Below are 19,806 nucleotides of genomic sequence, written 5' to 3'. Positions count from 1 at the left end.
TTGTTTGCCTGTGTTTCTTTAATAAACTCACTCTCTGCATTTGCATCTGTATCCACTTACCCTTTGTGACAGTTGTCAACATCACACAAATGATATCTTAGCAAGTAAAAATATCTTGCATAAGGGAAATGTCATATTTCTTGTTATGACATATTTATTATAACATTATATAACGAATATAAGGCTATTAAGCCTATTTCTATTGATCATTTTTATATTATTAAATGCTTTAAATAAGATAAGTAGAAATGTGTAGAAAGAAGCTTATATTTGTTTAAAAACAATCTAATAAAGAGAAATATTACTTAAATTCAGGATATTTGCCCATATTCAAGCTCTTTTACTTAGTATGATGCATTTTGCAGTGCTGTTACTAGGAGACGACAAAAGCAGAATAGACAAGCAGAAATGTCACGGCTTACAGCGGCTGTTGGTTACAGCTTTGTGTATGCTGACAAACTCTCACAAAAAAAAAAGGAACATCTTTCTCAAATTTTATCGGCTCTAGATGGGATGTGTTTAGACTTGAGTTGCTGAAAAGTAAACACTCCTCAAATACATCCGTGGTCTAGTCAAATGTTTCATATACTTTTAGTCACACTCCTAAGCCCGAACCTCAGTCAGGAGGCTCCACACACCTCGTCTTTAGCCAGTCTACAGCAGTCTTGCTTTTCCTCTCCTCCTTGATCAGATGGAGCAGTTGGGAAAATGGTCAGTATTACATTGCTAATTATACTTTTAATGACTAATAGGAAGGGAGTTAAAGAAATGAACAGGAAGAGTTTGCTTGTGCAATTCAGCATGGATATTTTTTTCACTGTATTAAATGCATCGCTTTGGCTTGTATCTATTGTACTCATGCTAAAGAAAGTACGTGCAGGAAGTCCTATGTGCAATGTGACCGGATTTCCTTTTAGCATACTCCTGTATATGAAGAAGAGTTCTATTCGACATTTTATTGCATCCAATTTAAAAAGAGCAATCATTCTTAGAAATCATTCATTGTATCCTTTTTGTTTGGTTGTACCCTTGCTGATTCTCACGATGAAATATATTACAGACTCATGTGATTAGAATAGTCAAAAAGTTTGCATAAGTACTCAAGTAATCTAGTGCAAACTCGATAGTGGCACATTCCTCATTACACGAGAACAGATCCAAGAAGTGATGCTTGATAAAGCAGTGATGATAATGACAATGGGATTAAAACCATTATATTTATATATATATATATATATATATATATATATATATATATATATATATATATATATATATATATATATATATATATATAAGTTTAACCTCATGTGGAACACATTACATATTTTGTCACTTCTAGTGAAAGAAGTTAGTTATTCACATTCTCAGCTTATTCAAGTTATTCATATTCTCAGCTTCTAGATGTCCATTTCCTTTAAAGAATGCAATAAATCGTTTGTATTCTTTTGCATTTGTTATTTAGCCTGTATTATAAGACTGCCACAAACCGTGTCTCATAAAGAACAGAAGCTTTAATTCAAGAGGTTTAACAAAAATACTGCTTTAACTGTTTAGGAATTATAGGAATTTGGCCACTCCTAAAGACACCTCTGTGGACCGCATATTGAGATTTCCCATGAACAGCTACCAAATGCAAAATCAACACTTGGAATATGCTTAATTTGCTTATTAATCAATCGTCCAATTACTTTTGTGCCTTTGAAAATGAAGGGACTCTGTTTTTTTAAGAAAAAAAAAAGGCTGTAATTCCTAAATGGTCAATGCAATATTTTTGTTAAACCCCTTGAATTAAAGCTGAAAGTCTACACTGCAATCACATATTGATTACATCATTTCAAATTCATTGTGGTGGTGTACAGAGGCAAAATTATGAAGATCGTGTCACTGTCCAAATACATATGGACCTGACTGTATAATTTTTTTTGTTTTGGTTTGTTTTGTTTTGTTTTTTTGTTTGTTTGTTTTTTGTTTTTTTGCATTGCTGCATACCTTGCGGTTAAAGCTCTTTAAAACGGTTAGGCCTGAATGTCTTTATTTGTATGCACAAATGCAGTTTTCTAAAGTTAGGTCTCCTTTGCAGCACTATGTGAGGCATATTTATTATACATCTCCAACACGATAGGTGTTTTAGAAGCATTTCACTCCACCTCCTGAATGAACTGATGGTCAGAAGTTTGTTTAGTCTTTGAGTCTTTTGAATGTGAAGGTGCCTCGTGTTTTAGAGCACCTTTTAAAGTAGCACTGTCATACTGACTAAGCTGTCCACATTCATTCATAGTCCTGGATGATTGGCTCTCTTTCGTGGTAAAGCTTTCTCGAAACAAACCATATGCATGCCTTTTAAACGTCTTGTCCAGCAGAAAGTAAACGAAGGGGTCTGCGCTGCAGCGTAGAACTGCCAAACAGAGGAGAGCATTCTTAACCTCTACATGCACGGAAAAAGGATGGCATTCTGCTAGGAGGTCTCCAGACTGCGAGTTATTCTGTGCCATGGCAATGAAAATAGCTTTATAGATGTGATGTGGGAGGAGACAAATGACCAGCACAAGCTGGATGACCAAAATGTTGCGGCACACTCTTGAACAGACCCTCTGTCTGTCAGAGATGACCCTATTTATTTTTGTCCTGTTGATGTGTCTGATCACAGCTATGTAGGCACTCAACACCAAAGCCAGGCAGAGAAAGAACATGGTGATCCCTGCAATGGCAAATGCTTGAGAGCCAGAGCCACCAACCTCCACTGGAGCACTGTAACATGCCTGCTGGCTGTTATTGTCCATTCTCTCTGTCTCCATCGTAGCATAAATCACCACTGTGGGAATGATCCCCAATGCCACAAAGGCCCAGGTTCCTGCACACATGGCCAGTGCAAATGGAGTTTGCTGCAGTCTGCTTAAGAAGATGCCAGGAAGGACTTTGGTGCACCTGCTTGGGCGATGGCCATAGTTATGCTGGATAAGTGTGGCAAAACGACTTAGTGCCAGCCAAGTGAGAATAAACATGCCTCCTGCAATGTTGGTGTGGAGAACTGGGGTCAAGACATTTATGGCTAACTGACATTTCAGACTGGATGCAGGCCAGCTGGTGCTAAGAGCGTAGTAGGCTGCATTGAAAGGCATGGTAAGACACAGTATCAGATTCGAGATCCCCAGGTTGATGAGGTAGATGTGGGTGGGGGTTTTAGTGGAAATCTTTGCCATGAATATCCAAAGAGACAGGACATTGCCAGACAGGCCTGTGAGGACCATGACACTGTAGACAATGGGCAGGACCAGATATGTCATGAAGGTCTGACACAAGCAAGAGGATGCATTAAAGTGAGCAAACTGGGAACAGCCCACCATTTGGACCACCAGAGAGAGGGGGGCACCAGTGTTCTAGATAAAAATCAAGAAAATTTTTGTCAAGCTACAACATAAAATATTATTTTTAATAGGCTGTTTTTATTGGAGATTTTTTGTTCAGAAAAGAAGAAATAATAGACTCTGACAGTATATTCACTACAACATCAGATATAAGCAAGGTTAGTGAATAAATTACTGTAAAAGCATACGTAGTGTGGTTTTGACCACAAAAGAAAGTAGAACTGATACTTCACGGTAAACATGTTAACAGAGACAGTGATGTACAAAACAAAAAAAATTGCGCTTAGCACTTAAATATCCAACAGACAGGCAGTTACATATAGATTTAGAACTAATGCAAACTGATGTGTTTGCCTAATCTTTAACCGGTGGTTTTTTTTTTTTGTTTTTTTTTTTTGTGCACTGCATACCACATTACTAATTTGAGACCTATTCAAAAATATATGCAAAACCTGTCGCAGAAGTTATTCAAATATTTCCTGGTAATGTAAATAAATATTTATTAATTTTTGTCAATGGTGCCAACAATTACAGATGGAGTTGTATGTGTTAGAGTGGAAAAGAGAAAGCAGATACTTTAAAGTTGAACATGTACATTTTTGGTACACAGCATGATGAAGTTAAACCAGAGATGTATTTAAAGGTTACAGGGAGCAATTCTCATCTTGTGCCCACACGTGTTCTTTGTCTTATCCATTCTCTTAAAAAGTATCCACTTACCGTGTCAGGAATATCTGCCAGTGTGCAGCGTGTGTGTGTGTGTGTACACTCTGCTCAGTGTCTTCAGGAAGTTACTTTGTGAAGACCATGTACAGACTCACTTCTCTTTTACAGTAAAGAAGGCTTACTCTTAGAAAAGTAATTGCAATTTCAGCAACAAATGCATCACAACTGTAATTTTAAAAACAGTCAATGTTTTAAGGTCATCTATTGAAGCTGTGGTTGAAAACAGCCAAAAATGACAAAAAAAAGTTTTGATTAAAATTGAGGTTCTACAATATACCTTGACACCTCTACTTTAAGAAAACATACATACACTCACCAAGCACTTTATTAGGAACAGCTGTACACCTACTCATACATGCCGTTATCTAATCAGCCAATCATCTGACAACAGTGCAATGCATAAAATCACGCAGATATGGGCCAGCAGCTTCAGGTAATGTTCACATCAACCATCAGAAAGGAGAAAAATATGATCTCTGTGATTTTGACCGTGGCATGATGTCAGCGTGAGCTGACAGAAAGGCTACAGTAACTCAGATAACCACTCTGTGCAATTGTGGTGAGCAGAAAAGCATCTCAGAATGCACAACACGTCAAACACAACAGTAGAACACCTTTGGGATGTGGAGAATGGGAGATTCTCAACGGGAACGTGTAGCTGAAAAAATCTGCCAGAAATGCGTGATGCAGTCATGTCAACATGGACCAGAATCTCAAAGGAATGTTACCAACATCTTGTGGAATCCATGCCATGAAGAATTGAGGATGTTTTGAGAGCAAAGGGAAGCGCTTCCCAGTATTAGTGTAGTGTTCATAATAGTGTTCAATTCAAGTGTTCAATGAGTGTATATTTTGTTATAGTTTTTTTTTAGGTTACTTTCTAACCTAACAACCTTTTCTAACCTTTGCCTTGCCTGTCTGCAAAGATCCTGTTGGGTAAAGAGCGGTAAATGCAGTCTGAAGATGTCTAAAGCCTTGCTAGCTTAGAGTGCTATCTCAGGATTTGAATACATTTTGGATAGTTACATGCCATAATGGACATAAGCCTAATCAATTCTGTTTGTAATCAGATACTCGCTGTCAATGTCTATCTTCATTAAAACAGAGATCGCTTACACACGCTGTACAGATGACAGCAAAGTTTTAAAACTTTTAAATGTACTAATAAAAATGTTAATAACAAGAAATTTAGCCAACAGAACTTACTGAATTAATCAGCAAGTATTTCCGCAATGACGTTAGCGTAAACAGAAATCAGTGCAGTGAAGAGCGACAGTGAGGCTCATTTTTAAATTCTGCAGCTGACACTTACCTCAGATGATGAGACAGAGACTGATGTGGATGATGCTCATAATCAAAGTGATCATTTATTTCCCATTGTAAACTGTATTGTTCTTTTTTTTTTTTATTTGTCAGTAATGTTGTTTTCCTATTGGTGGATTAGTAGATATAAATGTAGAGGTAGACTAAATGTCTTTTAGTCAAATTGAAAGAGTGTCTTTAAATGCAGTTGTCTCTCTCAACTTTTGGGTGTAAACAGATTTTAAAATGCTGCAAGTTTACTTCTGGTTGAGATGTAATGGTTCAACAAGTGTAGATCTTTTGTATTTTTAATAGATATCTTTCATATAGAAAGGTACATATGGTGTACCTTTAAAATTTTACACTAAAAGGTAATTACAGTTCAGTTATCTTCTTCAAGTCCATTTCAATTCTGTTCAATTATGTAATCCTGTTCAGTTATGTAACCTTAAGTCCAGGGTACAACATATCCACATTTACAGCTGAAAAAAAAATACATGTTACAAAAGATGAGAGTACCACCCCAGGGCACTCAAACTCTGGCTTCATCATACAGCCATCATACAGCCTCTTCTGTTCAAAGCAGCACACTGCAAGCAACACCACCTTGTATCATAAGTCATATTATACTGGCACTGAAGAATAAGAATACTCAGTTTATTAAAGTAAGACACTAATACATTTTGCTAATCCAGTTTTATCCTATACAGTACAACGTTTATAATTACTCTCACCAGCCAGTTTATTAGGAACGCCTGTATCCTTGCTTATTCATACAGTTATCCAAACAGCCAATCATGTGGCAGTAGCGCATTGCATAATGTCATGCAGACACGGGTCAAGAACTTCAGCTGCTGTTCGTTTCAACCATTAGAATGAGGAAAATCTCAGTGACTTTGACCATGGGTTGGTTGTTGGTGCTAGATAGGTTGGTTTGAGTATTTCAGAAACTGCTGATCTCCTGGGATTTTCACAGACAACAGACATTTAATGGTGTGAAACCTAAAAAAACATCCAGTGAGCAGCAGTCCTGTGGGCGGAAACGCTCAACACGTCAAACTTTGAGGTCGATGGGATGCAACAGCAGAAGACCCCATCAGATTTCACTCCTGTCAGACAAGAACAGGAATCTGAGGCTACAGTCGAAACAGACTCACTGGAACTGGATAACTGAAGACTGGAAAAAGACCAGGCGATGTTTTTCCAATTAATTATCCGGGTTCAGTCACTGAGATCACATTTTTTCCCCATTCTGATGTTTGATGTGAACATGAACTGGTGCTCTTGACCTGTATCTGCATAAGCATCTGTAAGCAGCAAAAGTATATATATAACAGTAAATATATATATATATATATATATATATATATATATATATATATATATATATACACACACACACACACACACACTCCTAGTTAAGATTTTATGTGGAGCTGTTGGTCTGTATCTGCGGGGTGGACCTGGCTCTTGGAGATGGCTTAGGATGGTTTCTGGGTTTGGCTCTGCAGCAGGGCAGTTGTAGCACCAGGTATAGCACTGGATGCAGACAGCAGCTGAGTGCTGCTACAAGTATCAACAGAGTCTTTAAACAGAATTCTTCTTGCTTCTTTCTACAGTCTTTATTTTCTGACGCTATCACCCTTATCCTCTGCACATGATAGGGCAGGAAGCAGACCACAAACAAAACCATGGAGGCCAAGATTTTCCTGCGCACTCGCAGCCCACTCCCAAATCCAGCACCCACCAAACTCTTTTGGTTCACCTTGTGCAAATGGAAGATGAGCTGACCGTAACTAACCAGCATCAAGCCCAGCATGAAGAAGAAGATTCCCACGCCGATGCTGTGCAATCCGTTAATTTGAGCAGGTTTTGTATTCATCACCTGATCAAAACAGGAATTCAGTTCTTGTCCTGTCGATTTCAGGCATGCTTTATGTGCCATAGAGCCCATGACAAAGATGATTCCCACTAACCATGTGGCAAGGCAGAGGAGCCAACAGAGACGTGGACGCTTGAAGACTAGGAGCAGCCTGCAGCGCAGCCGTACTACTGTAACACAGCGGTTGATGCTGGTCCATAGCAAGAAACTCATATTGCAATAGATGTTGATGTAGAAACATGAGACCATAAGAAACTCAGTCACTGAGCAGACCACAGTGCCAGCCTTCCACCGGGAACTATGTATATAGTAAGCCATCCTAAAGGGAAAGCTGCAGCACAGCATCAGGTCCGAGACCATTATGTTTAAAGTGAAGATGACTGTGGGTGTCTTGTCTGTCTGCTTAAGATCCAGTATGGCCAGTCCATTGGTCAGGAAGCCCAGGATTGTCAGAAGGAGATAAAGCCAAGGCAGAACAGTGAAGTGGTAGTTTTCAGGCACCAGGAAACAGCTTTTGCGGACCAGAGAGGGAGTGCGGGGGAAACATGAAAAAATAGATGACAAGATAGTGAATTTCCTGTCTCACATTTCTGTTCATGCAAAGTTAGATTCATAGATCCTCTATGGATCTCATCATTGGCAGTGATAAAGGCAATAATAAAAGCAATGCCAGTGACTCCAGTATATCTTTATACATCATTTCAAGATTGAAGTGTGAATTATTATTTTTTTTTCCTTCTTTTTTTTTTTTTTTTCCCTTCCTTTCTCCCTGTCTCACTCATTTTTAAATACAGTAGTTGCCAGGGCTTATTTACTTTGTGGCCACAAAATAAATCTTCAGAAACTCCCCTAATGGCCTTGATATATGAATTCTTGGCTACAGTAAACTTCAATTCATTCTTGGCCACACCTAGAAAAAAAATCACCGAGACATTTCAGTGGCTTAATACTTTTTCTATACTGACTTTAGATTTATTTGTAAATTATGAAATTCCATGCTGTAGATGTTTGCGATTGCAGTGTTCTAACACACACTGCTTGTAAAGCCCTGATAATTACCTAATGATTTGAATCTGGTGTATTAGAAATACCAAAAAATGTAGACACTCAGGGGTTTAGAGTTGCAGGGTTACTGCAATGTGGCAGTGTTATTATAATAATAGAACACACATCTAATAAAACAGATTTAGATAGTTTAGTAAATAAATTAGTGCTAGTCAGAACCTGTATACTGCCTGAATAAAAGTGTGTTTCAAAACATAGACACACATCTATATAAAGATCATTACAGCAGTGTGTATAAAGATTGCTTTGACTTAAAATTATATACAATAAACAAGCAAGATGAAGAGTGTACCTTTTATTGCAGGCTGTCCCGTTCATTCTAGTGCAGTTTGTTGCGTAACTGAATGCTAACATACTGGCTTTGTTTTCTTGCTGGTTTTCTCTTGACATCTGATGCAGCCTTCAGAACATGAGCTTGTCATGAACTGATTTGTCATTTTAAAGGGGAACGAGGCTGATACATTTCTGACCACATCCTCTGATTATTTCACATGTTGCCTCTTAACTCATAGATTCTAACCTGGCTTTTGCTTTTATAACACAAAACTCTGTTTAGGAAATGTTTATGTTTACCACAAATGCATTATTCTGTCAACAGATGGTGCCCTATTTGCAGCCCTTATTTATTGTCTATTTTCAGCTGCTATATTTGGACATAGTAAATTGTACTAGGGAAAATAAAGATAATTCTGTAACATTGTTTATGCAGCCCATCATAATTATTAATATAGGTGTTCAAATTTACTTGACTTTACTTGACTTTAATGCGTCCTGTTATGTAGTTCTGAAAGAAATAGCAATTTTCTTCAGAAATGACGTTTGAATGTTTCAGATCAAAATAGTGAAGTTAGTTGGTTGGCTGTTTTTTTTTGGTTTGTTTTGTTTTGTTTTTTGTTTTTTATTCTAACTTGAGTCAGAGAGAAAAACAGGTTTGTCAAACGGGAAGATACACAAAACCAATGGAAAAAAATATGTTGGAAATATTATTTCTTTGTATGGACAGCTGTACATATTATTATTTAGCAATTTTTCATATACTTTGAAAGATATTGCTTATTTAGGATAATAAAAACCAATTTCAGAGCTACTGGTTAATAAAAGAACCAGAGTGGAATAGCCATTGTCCAGGTCAGTCATATATTTGGATGACCGATATGAATGGCAGTCTCTCTTTACAATGTGCTGGTGTCGCTCTGTGTAGCCGGCTCCCTTTGGTTTCTTCCCTTATCATAGCTGGAGCTGCTGTAGCCACCAGAAGTCTTCAGGCAGAAGTTTTTGTGCAGCACCTGCAGTACGGTCCTTCGCACTGAGCTGCACAGCACAAAGTACATGACTGGATCCAGGCAGCTGTTAAACGCAGAAAGCAGCAGAGATAACTCATTGATCTTGTCCACTAACTGAATCCACTGACATGAAACGTCTGTGATCTGTGAGTAGATGTAGAAGATCCTCACCACGTGATAGGGTACAAAGCACAAGGTGAAGAGAAAGAGGACAAAGAAGGACTTCCGAGCTGTTCTGCTGTACTTGGCCGCATTTGGAAAATCTGGCTTCTCTTTAGAGACCTGAAGCAGCCCCATTGCTATCTTCCCATAAGATGTTACCAGAGTGCCGTAGACCACCCAAAAAACAACCACAACAGCCAAGTTTACGTAGGCCTTCCATTCGGCATTGTCCAGGTGTTTGTACTGGAAACACATATTGGATCTGTTATCTTTACCCAGGGTTATCAGTGGTATTATGCAAACAGTAGCTATTACCCAGAGGAGGCAACATGTGAGAATGCTCTGCTTACTGCTGAGGAACCTCTGCCTGCTCGAGGTCTTCTGCAGCTTCACATAACGATCTATACTAATAAGCCCCAGGAGAACAATGCTTACATACATGTTCATGTAGAAAACATTGCCCACTACCCTGCAGAGCACAGGATGCAAGCTCCAGCTGTCATGATTGGCATGGTAAGCCACACGGAAGGGCAGGCAGATCATGAGGAGCAAATCCGCCAAAGCCAGATTAATGAGGAAAATGCGCACTGAATTCTTCTTGGCGTGTAGTCGCAGGAACACCCAGAGGGCTACCAGGTTACCAGCCAAGCCAAGCAGGAAGAAGAGCAAGTAGAAGACTGCTAGCGGGACCCGGATACTGCCATCATTCAAACTGAAATTGCTGCATTTTGTGGTTAAATGGTCTTGTTTTTGTATTTCTGCTGTAGTGCTGATTATAAGGGAGGTGTTGTGGAAATCTTGCCCTGCCATTACATCTGTAGTCATTTTAGGCCTTTAAAAGAAAAGCAGAGTGTTAGAGCTTATGTGATGTTGCTCTTAGTGTAGCAAAGTTCTTTTCATTTCATTCTTAACAAGCAGTTTTACTCAGCATTAACTCCTGAGAAAAATGGGCATGTGTGCTTGAGATCAGCACCAGCAAGAACACTTTATAACAAATAATCGATATCAGTATGCAAAACCAGGAATTTTTTCCATAAATATTCTGAGGTTCTAAATCCAATAAAAACACCAGTTAGAGTAGACAAATTAAGAACATATTACCGCCGTACGTCGTAAGTCCAAATGACTTTAGTTCATGCCAAGTTACTTACTGTGTGTTTGTTTTTCTTTCAGGAAACCATTCGATTTATTGTTCCACAGCCTTGGGAATGCTGTTCTGTGCTATTGGGTTTATTGTAAAATTGTAAATGGTTTTCTCCGCCTCCCTTTAAAATTTGCACTAAACTTTAAACATTTTCCTCCAGAGTCACTGCTTATCACATGCAGATCAACACTTCTGTGCGATAATGCGCGGAGGGCGCTTTTTTGAAGACTAGAAAGGGGAAGCTGCAACCACAGTTTTTAAAAACCTCAGAAGCAGCCATGGTGACACTGTGTAGTCATTTTGTTTATCAGGCTGTTCTACACCCCAATATGACAAATGTATACACTCAATAGGCATATTATACGTCATTGAAACCTAGATGATAATAGCTTGGGGAAGACTGCTAATAAAATTTCAAAAGGTATATAAGATAATTTGCTTTTGACAGAAGTTTTTTTCTTCACCTAAGAATTCAGAGATTTGGTTAATTGCTCACAAAATTGGATTTTTGATGTTACCGTGCAAAACTAGAGCAGCAGTAGGCATTACTAGGGTTTCTTTAGTCTGTGTGGAAAAATAATGTGGTTTGTGTGGTTTTTTTTTTTTCCTTGTGCAGCCTCACTGTGTGTTGCTGGCATCAAAGGAGAACTCCGCTCCCGTGAAGTTGGGTGGCTTTGGAGTTGCTATACAGCTCGGAGAGTCAGGATTGGTGGCTGGAGGTAAGCACTGTCCGAATGTGTACTGCTCTGTACCTGCAGTAGGTGTCAGGAGGTGAAATTTATTTGTGTTTTGTAAGTTAATCTTGCAAAAGTCTTACCATTCTGCAACATCGGAAACCAGTCTTCCTGTTGTGCTGCATAGGAGTGTGTGTGAGGTATCTTAGTGTGAGACCATCTACAACTGCAGATCTGCTAATGTCATGCAGATATTGCTAAGTTCTAGTACCAACTTCTTGGTACTATTACCAAGAAGTTTTCTCAAAAACAAGAACTGAAACTCAGGCAAATGTGTTTCCAATAGTATAAAGGCGCATGAGGTTGCTTTGAACGCTCCTCCCACATCTAATATATAAAACAGATAAGATCTTATAACATTCATACACTTAGATCTTACTGTTACTTACATTTACATATTACAACATACATCATAGGACATTTCGAAAGAATTTGCTTTCTGTCGATTGAACAGTCACGACCAATTTCATCCATACACCCAAAATCCACCAGTGTCTCTGTGTGATATTTGCATGCTTTGTTTACATACACTCACTGACCACTTTATTAGGAACAGCTGAAGATTGGAAAAAGACTAGGCGACGATATCCAATCATCCAGCCATAGTGGCAGCAGTGCAGTGTATAAAATCGTACAGATACAAGTCAAGAGCTTCAGTTAATGTTCACATCAAACATCAGAATGGGGGAAAATTAAGATCCCAGTGACCAAAACTTGATGGTTGAAGATTTGAAAAATATTGCCTGGTCTTTTTCCAATCCTCAACGGTCCAGTTTTGGTGAGTCTGTGTCCAAGGTACTCCCTGATTCCTGTCCTTGGCTGCCAGAGTTGGAACCCTGTGTGGTCTTCTGCTGTTGTAGCCCATCCGCCTCAACGTTTAATGTGTTGTGCAAACTGAGATGCTCTTCTGCACACCATGGTTGTAAAGAGTGGTCAGCTTGAACCAGGCTGGCCATTCTTCTCTGACCTCCGTCATCAACAAGGTGTTTTTTTCTTGTAGAACTCCTGAACACTGTTTTTGTTTTTTTGCACCATTCTCCCTACAGACTGTTGTGAGTGAAAATTCCAGGAGATGAGCAGTTTCTGAAATACTCAAAGCAGTCTGACACCAGCAACCATGCCTCGGTCAAAGTCACTGACATAACATTTTTCCCCATTCTGTTGTTTGATGTGATGTGCTCTTAACCCGTATCTTCATGATTTTATGCCTTGTTGCCCATGATTAGCTGAGTAGATAATTGCATGGATGAACAGGTATATCAGTGTTCCTATTAAAGTGGTCAGTGAGTGTATACTATGTTCTGCAGGCCGGGTGGGCACCCCCCACTTCATGGCTCCTGAGGTGGTGAAGAGAGAGCCGTATGGGAAGCCGGTGGATGTGTGGGGCTGTGGAGTCATCCTCTTCATCCTGCTCAGCGGCTGCCTGCCCTTCTATGGCACGAAAGAGCGCCTGTTTGAGGCCATTATCAAAGGCAAATACAAGGTATTAGTTTAATTATGTGATGCCCATCAATGTAAAGCCAAGGCTCTGCATCAGCACTATTGAATCATCAGTGGCAGAGACTAGAGTTTAAACTTTTCAAGGCATCAAATTGGCTAGCACATGTATAAGTCTAGCTCAAAAAGTCAAGCAGTTTGAAAATCTATGTGTTTTTGTGTACTAGAGGAGGAGTGAAGGAATAGGAAAAAAGAAAATCAGTGTGCAATCAATGTGAAATGCAGTCCTGTGCTTTTGGTTGTCAGTAGTATCACTCAAGCATGTTTAAAGAATAATGAAAATTCAATGACTGTCAAAATTAATAGGTTTCTCTGAGAAGATGCATGAAAAAAAAACCAGTTTTATAAGTATGAAATGTAGTTCTGTGCTTTGGGTTGATTTGAAATGGAAAATGGATGGCTCTACCTTGAATATTTAAGGAAAATTGAAATGGTTTGCTCTTCAAGGATGTGTGAATGAAAGAAAAGATTAAAGAGAAGTGTATACTTAACCCATTTGTTTAGAGGGCAAAATAGTTCAACTTTAAGACTTGCTGTCCCCTAACTTAAGCACTGTACACCAATGACTACTTACTTAAATTGAAGGACAGACATGTACCAAAATAGATCATGGTTTAAAAATGTTTTAATTTTAGTAAATAAACTAAATAAACTCAGATAATATAACTAAATATAACTTTAGTTTCTACCTGTCAGCTGTATTTTATTGTTGCCTTGTTGGACCATGATTTTTTGATGGTAAAAGTATTTGGGTTGTGATGTCCCAAACACTTGGCTCGTCTGTTCAGTTATTGAGTGCTCCACAACAAAGAGACAGAGAAAGCTCAAATTTCTTATGTGGATAAACAGTTTATTACTTTGAAAGATGATGTGCAGCTTTCACGTGTATGTGTGTGTTTTGCACAATAGTCAAACTATAGACACGGTTATCAGTAGTATCACTCAAGCATAGGGGACCTGAAAAGACAGGCTACGTAATTGAGTGTACACACAAGAAAAGCAGAAAATATGCCCTATTTAAGTGTATGCTGGGAAAAGGCTACATGTAAAAAGAGTTTTTTTAAAAATAGGGATTTGTCTGTGCTATCGTTCTACAGCGCACAAGCCACCTTGCACAATTAAGGATGAGGGTTTTTTTGTTTTTTTTTTGAAAATTGTAGGGGGACAAAACTTAACTATTGTTAATATGAGACATTCACTGTGTGCGTACATGTAAAAGATTAAAAATGAAGAACAGTAAAAAGGCAAATTAAAGCAGTGCATCCCTGCACCTCTCATACGTCATTTTTGTGTGTGTGCCACGTGTGTGTGCGTGTGTGTGTGTGTGCACGCAACCCCCCTTCAGATGAACCCTCGGCAGTGGACTCACATCTCAGAGAGTGCTAAAGACTTGGTGCGACGCATGCTGATGCTGGATCCTGCTGAGAGGATCACTGTGTACGAGGCCCTCAATCACCCGTGGCTCAAGGTACCCAAAACTTGACCCTCACCACTAGCTTCCTTCATTCATCCAGAGCTGTGGTGAGAGACTTTGTGGTTAGAAGTTAGGAAATTAAGTGAAAGCTTTTAAAGAAATCATCACAGCACTTCTCACTTACAGATCTATCATCCCTTATCACCTTGTCTTCTGTAAAGAGCTCTTAGTGTGTGATGGAAATACACTATATTACCAAAAGTATTCGGTCACCCATTCAAATGATCAGAATCAGGTGTCCTAATCACTTGGCCTGGCCACAGGTGTATAAAATCAAGCACTTAGGCATGCAGACTGTTTTTACAAACATTTGTGAAAGAATGGGCCGCTCTCAGGGGCTCAGTGAATTCCAGCATGGAACTGTCATAGGATGCCACCTGTGCAACAAATCCAGTCGTGAAATTTCCTCGCTCCTAAATATTCCACAGTCAACTGTCAGCGTTATCATAACAAAATGGAAGAGTTTGGGAACAACAGCAACTCAGCCACGAAGTGGTAGGCCACGTAAACTGACGGAGAGGGGTCAGCGGATGCTGAAGCGCATAGTGCAAAGAGGTCTTCGACTTTCTTCACAGTCAGTTGCTACAGAGCTCCAAACTTCATGTGACCTTCAGATTAGCCCAAGAGCTTCATGGAATGGGTTTCCATGGCCGAGCAGCTGCATCCAAGCCACACATCACCAAGTGCAATGCAAAGCGTCGGATGCAGTGGTGTAAAGCACGCCGCCACTGGACTCTAGAGCAGTGGAGACGCGTTCTCTGGAGTGATGAATCACGCTTTTCCATCTGGCAATCTGATGGACGAGTCTGGGTTTGGAGGTTGCCAGGAGAACGGTACATTTCGGACTGCATTGTGCCGAGTGTGAAATTTGGTGGAGGAGGAATTGTGGTGTGGGGTTGTTTTTCAGGAGTTGGGCTTGGCCCCTTAGTTCCAGTGAAAGGAACTTTGAATGCTTCAGGATACCAAAACATTTTGGACAATTCCATGCTCCCAACTTTGTGGGAACAGTTTGGAGCGGGCCCCTTCCTCTTCCAACATGACTGTGCACCAGTGCACAAAGCAAGGTCCATAAAGACATGGATGACAGAGTCTGGTGTGGAGGAACTTGACTGGCCTGCACAGAGTCCTGACCTGAACCCGATAGAACACCTTTGGGATGAATTAGAGCGGAGACTGAGAGCCAGGCCTTCTCGACCAACATCAGTGTGTGACCTCACCAATGCGCTTTTGGAAGAATGGTCAAAAATTCCTATAAACACACTCCTCAACCTTGTGGACAGCCTTCCCAGAAGAGTTGAAGCTGTAATAGCTGCAAAAGGTGGACCGACATCATATTGAACCCTATGGGTTAGGAATGGGATGGCACTTAAGTTCATATGTGAGTCAAGGCAGGTGACCGAATACTTTTGGTAATATAGTGTACCTTGTGTGTGTGTGTGTGTGTGTCTGTCTCTGTCTCTGTTTCAGGAGAGAGACCGATATGCCTACAAAATCCACCTGCCTGAGACAGTGGAACAGCTGAGGAAGTTCAATGCACGGAGAAAGCTCAAAGTAAAGCTCACTCTTGGCACTGTATAAGTACAACCTAACATTGGCTTGACATTGGCAGTGCAAAGTTAGCTACTGATGTTTTCTAACTGTACATTTACTGTAAGACAGAGTTCATATTTTCGTGCTCTTATCTTCAGGGTGCTGTGTTAGCAGCAGTTTCCAGCCACAAGTTCAGCTCGTTCTATGGTGACCCACCTGAGGAGCTGCCAGACTTCTCTGAAGATCCCACCTCATCTGGTAATTATATACCAAGTGCTTTGTTTTAGCAAGACTGATAAATCCCATAATGTGCTGGTTTACAGTTCAGCAACAGCACTGCTATTCGTTTCCTTCTTCAAAACCACAGGTTTTATTTACAGATTCATTACATAACAGAGCACATCTTTATTTACTGAAAAGTTTCAGTAGCATTGGAGTCATTGAGAGACAAATAAACTACATAAAAGCTAATGTTTAATGTATGTGGTCAAGCTTGTTGTTTGGCTTCATGTACTTGAAACACATCTCTTTTTCCTGAAAGTCATCTCCTGAGCATCCTTCAAACTTTGTTGTAAATGTAATTTTTGTGTTTGTCCAATGCTGGCCTTCCTCAAGGACTGCTAGCAGCAGAAAGTAGGTATCTTTATCTGACTTGTGTGATGTGTGCAATTTATAGAATGTAATCAAGTTCCTAAATTATTTTCCTTCCTTCATCAGATATATAATTCTATATACAGTACTGTGCAAAAGTCTTAGGCACCCTATTTTTTTTTACTACAAACTTTGTTATAGATTTTTATTTTATGACTTCTACATTATTGATTCAGTCGAAAAACATTTTAGATTTCCAAATATTAGTTTTCTAGCACAAAATTAAATGTTACAGAAAAATGTTTATATGTCAGTAAAGAAAGCAGCATATTACATAACTTTTCAGACAAAAACACATAATGAAGGCTGCTGGGTTTTGCTGCAAAAATAAGAAGCGAGTGTGACAGTCAAAGTCTCCAGAAGAACTGTGGCTGCTTCTGCAAGATGCTCAGTAACACTTACAGCTCATTTCCTTATAAAACTCACAAATTGTACCTGAGACTACTATTTTTTTTTACTGCTCTTTATAGTATTTTTTAATGTAGAAACATTTAGTTTCATTATTTTTGAAGGCATCGTTGCTCTACAGCATTTCTTTGCATGTGCCGAAGACTTTTGCACAGTAATGTATGTCCATGAAGTCTTTGAGAAATAATACCACAGCACTTTATTGAGTGTTGAAATCTGATTACCTTAATTGTCATGTCTCTGAGTTTATGATTTTCTCATGCTACATCTAACAAGTATACATTGTTGGATGGGGTCTACACATCACACTTTGTGTGTGGTTTTGCGTAGGGGCTGTATCACAGGTACTGGATAGCTTGGAGGAGATCCATGCACTCACAGATTGCAGTGAAAAAGACCTGGACTTTCTGCACAGTGTCTTCCAGGACCAGCATCTACACACACTACTTGATGTGAGTTATGACCTACAGATTTATAGATAATTGTATACACGCGCTCAAAAAGAGACTCGTGGTGATTGTAGCAAGTTGAATAGCAGATCAAATGTCATAGTGTTTTCATTTGTTACAGTTTCAGCCATAGCTGCTTTGCCTTTGGCCTGGACACCAGCAGAGCTACACACAGAGATGTCTTGAATTTGGTATTTGTGTTGTATGTGGTGTATTCGTTTTCATCAGTTTTTCCATCTTTCTCATCTCAACCTAGGGTGGATTGTTTTAGTCACATGGCTTTCTTCATGTTACCCATTTAGTTCCTGTGTCACAGCACTTCTTCAAAGAAATTAATAAATTAACTTTGATGTTTCTTTCATGATTGTCAAGAGAGCAGAGGGTATTTAAAGTAGTTTGTACTCTGAAAATGTTCTAATCTGCACAAGATTGATATACAGCACTGTGCAAAAGTCTTAGGCACCCTATTTTTTTTTAGTATAAACTTTTGTTATAGATTTTTATTTTATGACTTCTACATTATTGATTCAGTACAAAAAACATTTTAGATTTCCAAACATTAGTTTTCCAGCACAAAATTATGTTACAGAAAAATGTTTATATGTCAGTCAAAGCAGAATATTACATAAGAGACCACTTTTCAGAAAAAAAAACTATGTAGGCTGCTGGGTTTTGCTGCAAAAATAAGAAGCAAGTGTGACTGTCAAAGTCTCCAGAAGAACTGTGGCTGCTCCTGCAAGATGCTCAGTAACACTTACAGCTCATTTCCTTATAAAACTCACAAATTGTACCTGAGACTACTATTTTTTTTTTAAAGCGAAGGATCATCACACCAAATATTGACTTTGTTTCGTTTACTACTGTTTACTGCTCTTTGTAGTATTTTTTTTAAGTAGAAACATTTAATTTCATTATTTTTGAAGGCATCTTTGCTCTACAGCATTTCTTTGCATGTGCCTAAGACTTTTGCACAGTACTGTATAATATATTATACATACATAATGAGATCCTCTGTCTCTCGTTCATTATTCATCAGCTGTCTCTGTGTTTTTATAAACAAACACACACACACACACACACACACACACACACACATACATGCATGCATGTGATTAGCTTGTGTCTTTGTACATTCAGTAGTGTGGCAGGGTGCATTTGTCTGTTCATAAATAGCTCCAGCTGCGGACCCAGAGCTGTGTTTGTGTGTGGCAGTGGTGTATGAGAAGAGTCTCACACATCAGCTCAGATGTCTCAGTGAACAGGACCTAAAAGAAAACCAGGGCAGAGCCTAAGTCTTGTGCCAGTAAGGACAGTAGGCATGTCAGTTGGGTTCAGTGTGTGCTATTGAAAACCCGTCTCCAACCCCAGGAATAATGGCACCTATTGTCAGACTGCTCGTTTCAGTACCATGGCTGCAGCAGGGTCTGTCTGCCTGATGGCCCCCACCACACTTTAAGACATTGCCATCGCTGTCAAAGCCTTGCACATAGAGCTCAGTTTGGCTGGAACTTGAACTCCATGATCCACAGGAAGGAACCAGAGTCGCCCAGGCCGCTGCATTAGTGTCTGTAGTGTGTGCCTGGTTAGTCTGGATGCTAGCTGATGAGCCTCTGCACTTTCTTTAATGTTTGGTGAGTAAATGTGGCCATTTTCAGTCGTTTTGTTGTTCTAGTTACAGAAGCTTACTTGGACACTATTTTGGTTTGGAAGTTTAGAAAGCTGAACTTGGTTGTCTGCAAATGTTGTCTGAGAAGATTCTACATGGATAAATTACACTCCTGCTCCTGCTCCTCTACTTTTTTTTTTTTTTTTTTTTTTTATAAAGACGGGGTTAGATTGTAAAGGTACAAATAAAATGTAGATCGTTCTTGTTACTTTCTATACTAGTAAGTAGAGGAATCTATTAGGCTTTAATTATTATCATGCTTAGGAATTCATTTACATAATGTTACTTTTTCAGTCTTTTTGTATAATTTGTCTTTCACTCATCAGAATGATGTATGTTGTTTGTACCAAAATATATCTGACTTTCCTTATTCATATCTTTTAGGACTACTACAGTGATTAGTCAGAGGGTGGGTTTTGCAAGTTGCTTCCCCTCTAGGTGTTTTTCCTGGGGAATCTCTCTGTT

General features: G+C 39.2%; 3 protein-coding genes across 19 annotated transcripts in view; 1 reads left to right on the top strand and 2 right to left on the bottom strand.

The window, feature by feature from the left end:
- The window catches only part of caska (calcium/calmodulin-dependent serine protein kinase a), a 143,891-nt gene that overhangs the window by 99,520 nt on the left and 24,565 nt on the right, over positions 1-19,806 (top strand). For 5 of the 16 annotated variants that reach the window (XM_053234598.1, XM_053234604.1, XM_053234601.1 and 2 more), the window contains exons 6-12: positions 11,549-11,651; positions 12,974-13,149; positions 14,509-14,631; positions 16,105-16,188; positions 16,326-16,425; positions 16,783-16,800; positions 17,557-17,678. In XM_053234598.1, coding sequence (XP_053090573.1) covers positions 11,549-11,651; positions 12,974-13,149; positions 14,509-14,631; positions 16,105-16,188; positions 16,326-16,425; positions 16,783-16,800; positions 17,557-17,678 — 726 coding nt within the window. Of the gene's footprint in view, positions 1-11,548; positions 11,652-12,973; positions 13,150-14,508; positions 14,632-16,104; positions 16,189-16,325; positions 16,427-16,771; positions 16,801-17,556; positions 17,679-17,822; positions 19,307-19,806 lie in introns of those variants that run through there. The other 11 variants (XM_053234596.1, XM_053234600.1, XM_053234592.1 and 8 more) reach the window with 3 other exon arrangements.
- On the bottom strand, positions 1,294-6,788 carry LOC113526069 (probable G-protein coupled receptor 82). The gene is made up of 2 exons (XM_026912847.3): positions 4,089-6,788; positions 1,294-3,380 (listed from the first exon to the last, which is right to left on the bottom strand). The coding sequence occupies exon 2, from the start codon at positions 3,345-3,347 to the stop codon at positions 2,142-2,144; it is 1,206 nt and encodes a 401-aa protein (XP_026768648.1). The 5' UTR covers positions 3,348-3,380; positions 4,089-6,788; the 3' UTR covers positions 1,294-2,141.
- On the bottom strand, positions 7,660-11,469 carry LOC113526070 (probable G-protein coupled receptor 34). 2 transcript variants are annotated; one of them, XR_008301861.1, is made up of 3 exons: positions 10,940-11,469; positions 8,636-10,620; positions 7,660-7,789 (listed from the first exon to the last, which is right to left on the bottom strand). XR_008301861.1 is itself a non-coding variant. In XM_034304818.2 (2 exons), the coding sequence occupies exon 2, from the start codon at positions 10,611-10,613 to the stop codon at positions 9,516-9,518; it is 1,098 nt and encodes a 365-aa protein (XP_034160709.1). In that variant the 5' UTR covers positions 10,614-10,620; positions 10,940-11,469; the 3' UTR covers positions 7,720-9,515. The 2 variants fall into 2 exon arrangements, 1 of the variants encoding a protein (XP_034160709.1); XM_034304818.2 differs by having other exon boundaries at positions 7,720-10,620.

The sequence above is a fragment of the Pangasianodon hypophthalmus genome, chromosome 5 (assembly GCF_027358585.1).
Source record: "Pangasianodon hypophthalmus isolate fPanHyp1 chromosome 5, fPanHyp1.pri, whole genome shotgun sequence".
In the NCBI taxonomy this organism is placed as follows: Eukaryota; Metazoa; Chordata; class Actinopteri; order Siluriformes; family Pangasiidae; genus Pangasianodon; species Pangasianodon hypophthalmus.
Note: the sequence above shows the minus strand (reverse complement) of the source record. Positions and strands in the feature narration are given on the sequence as shown.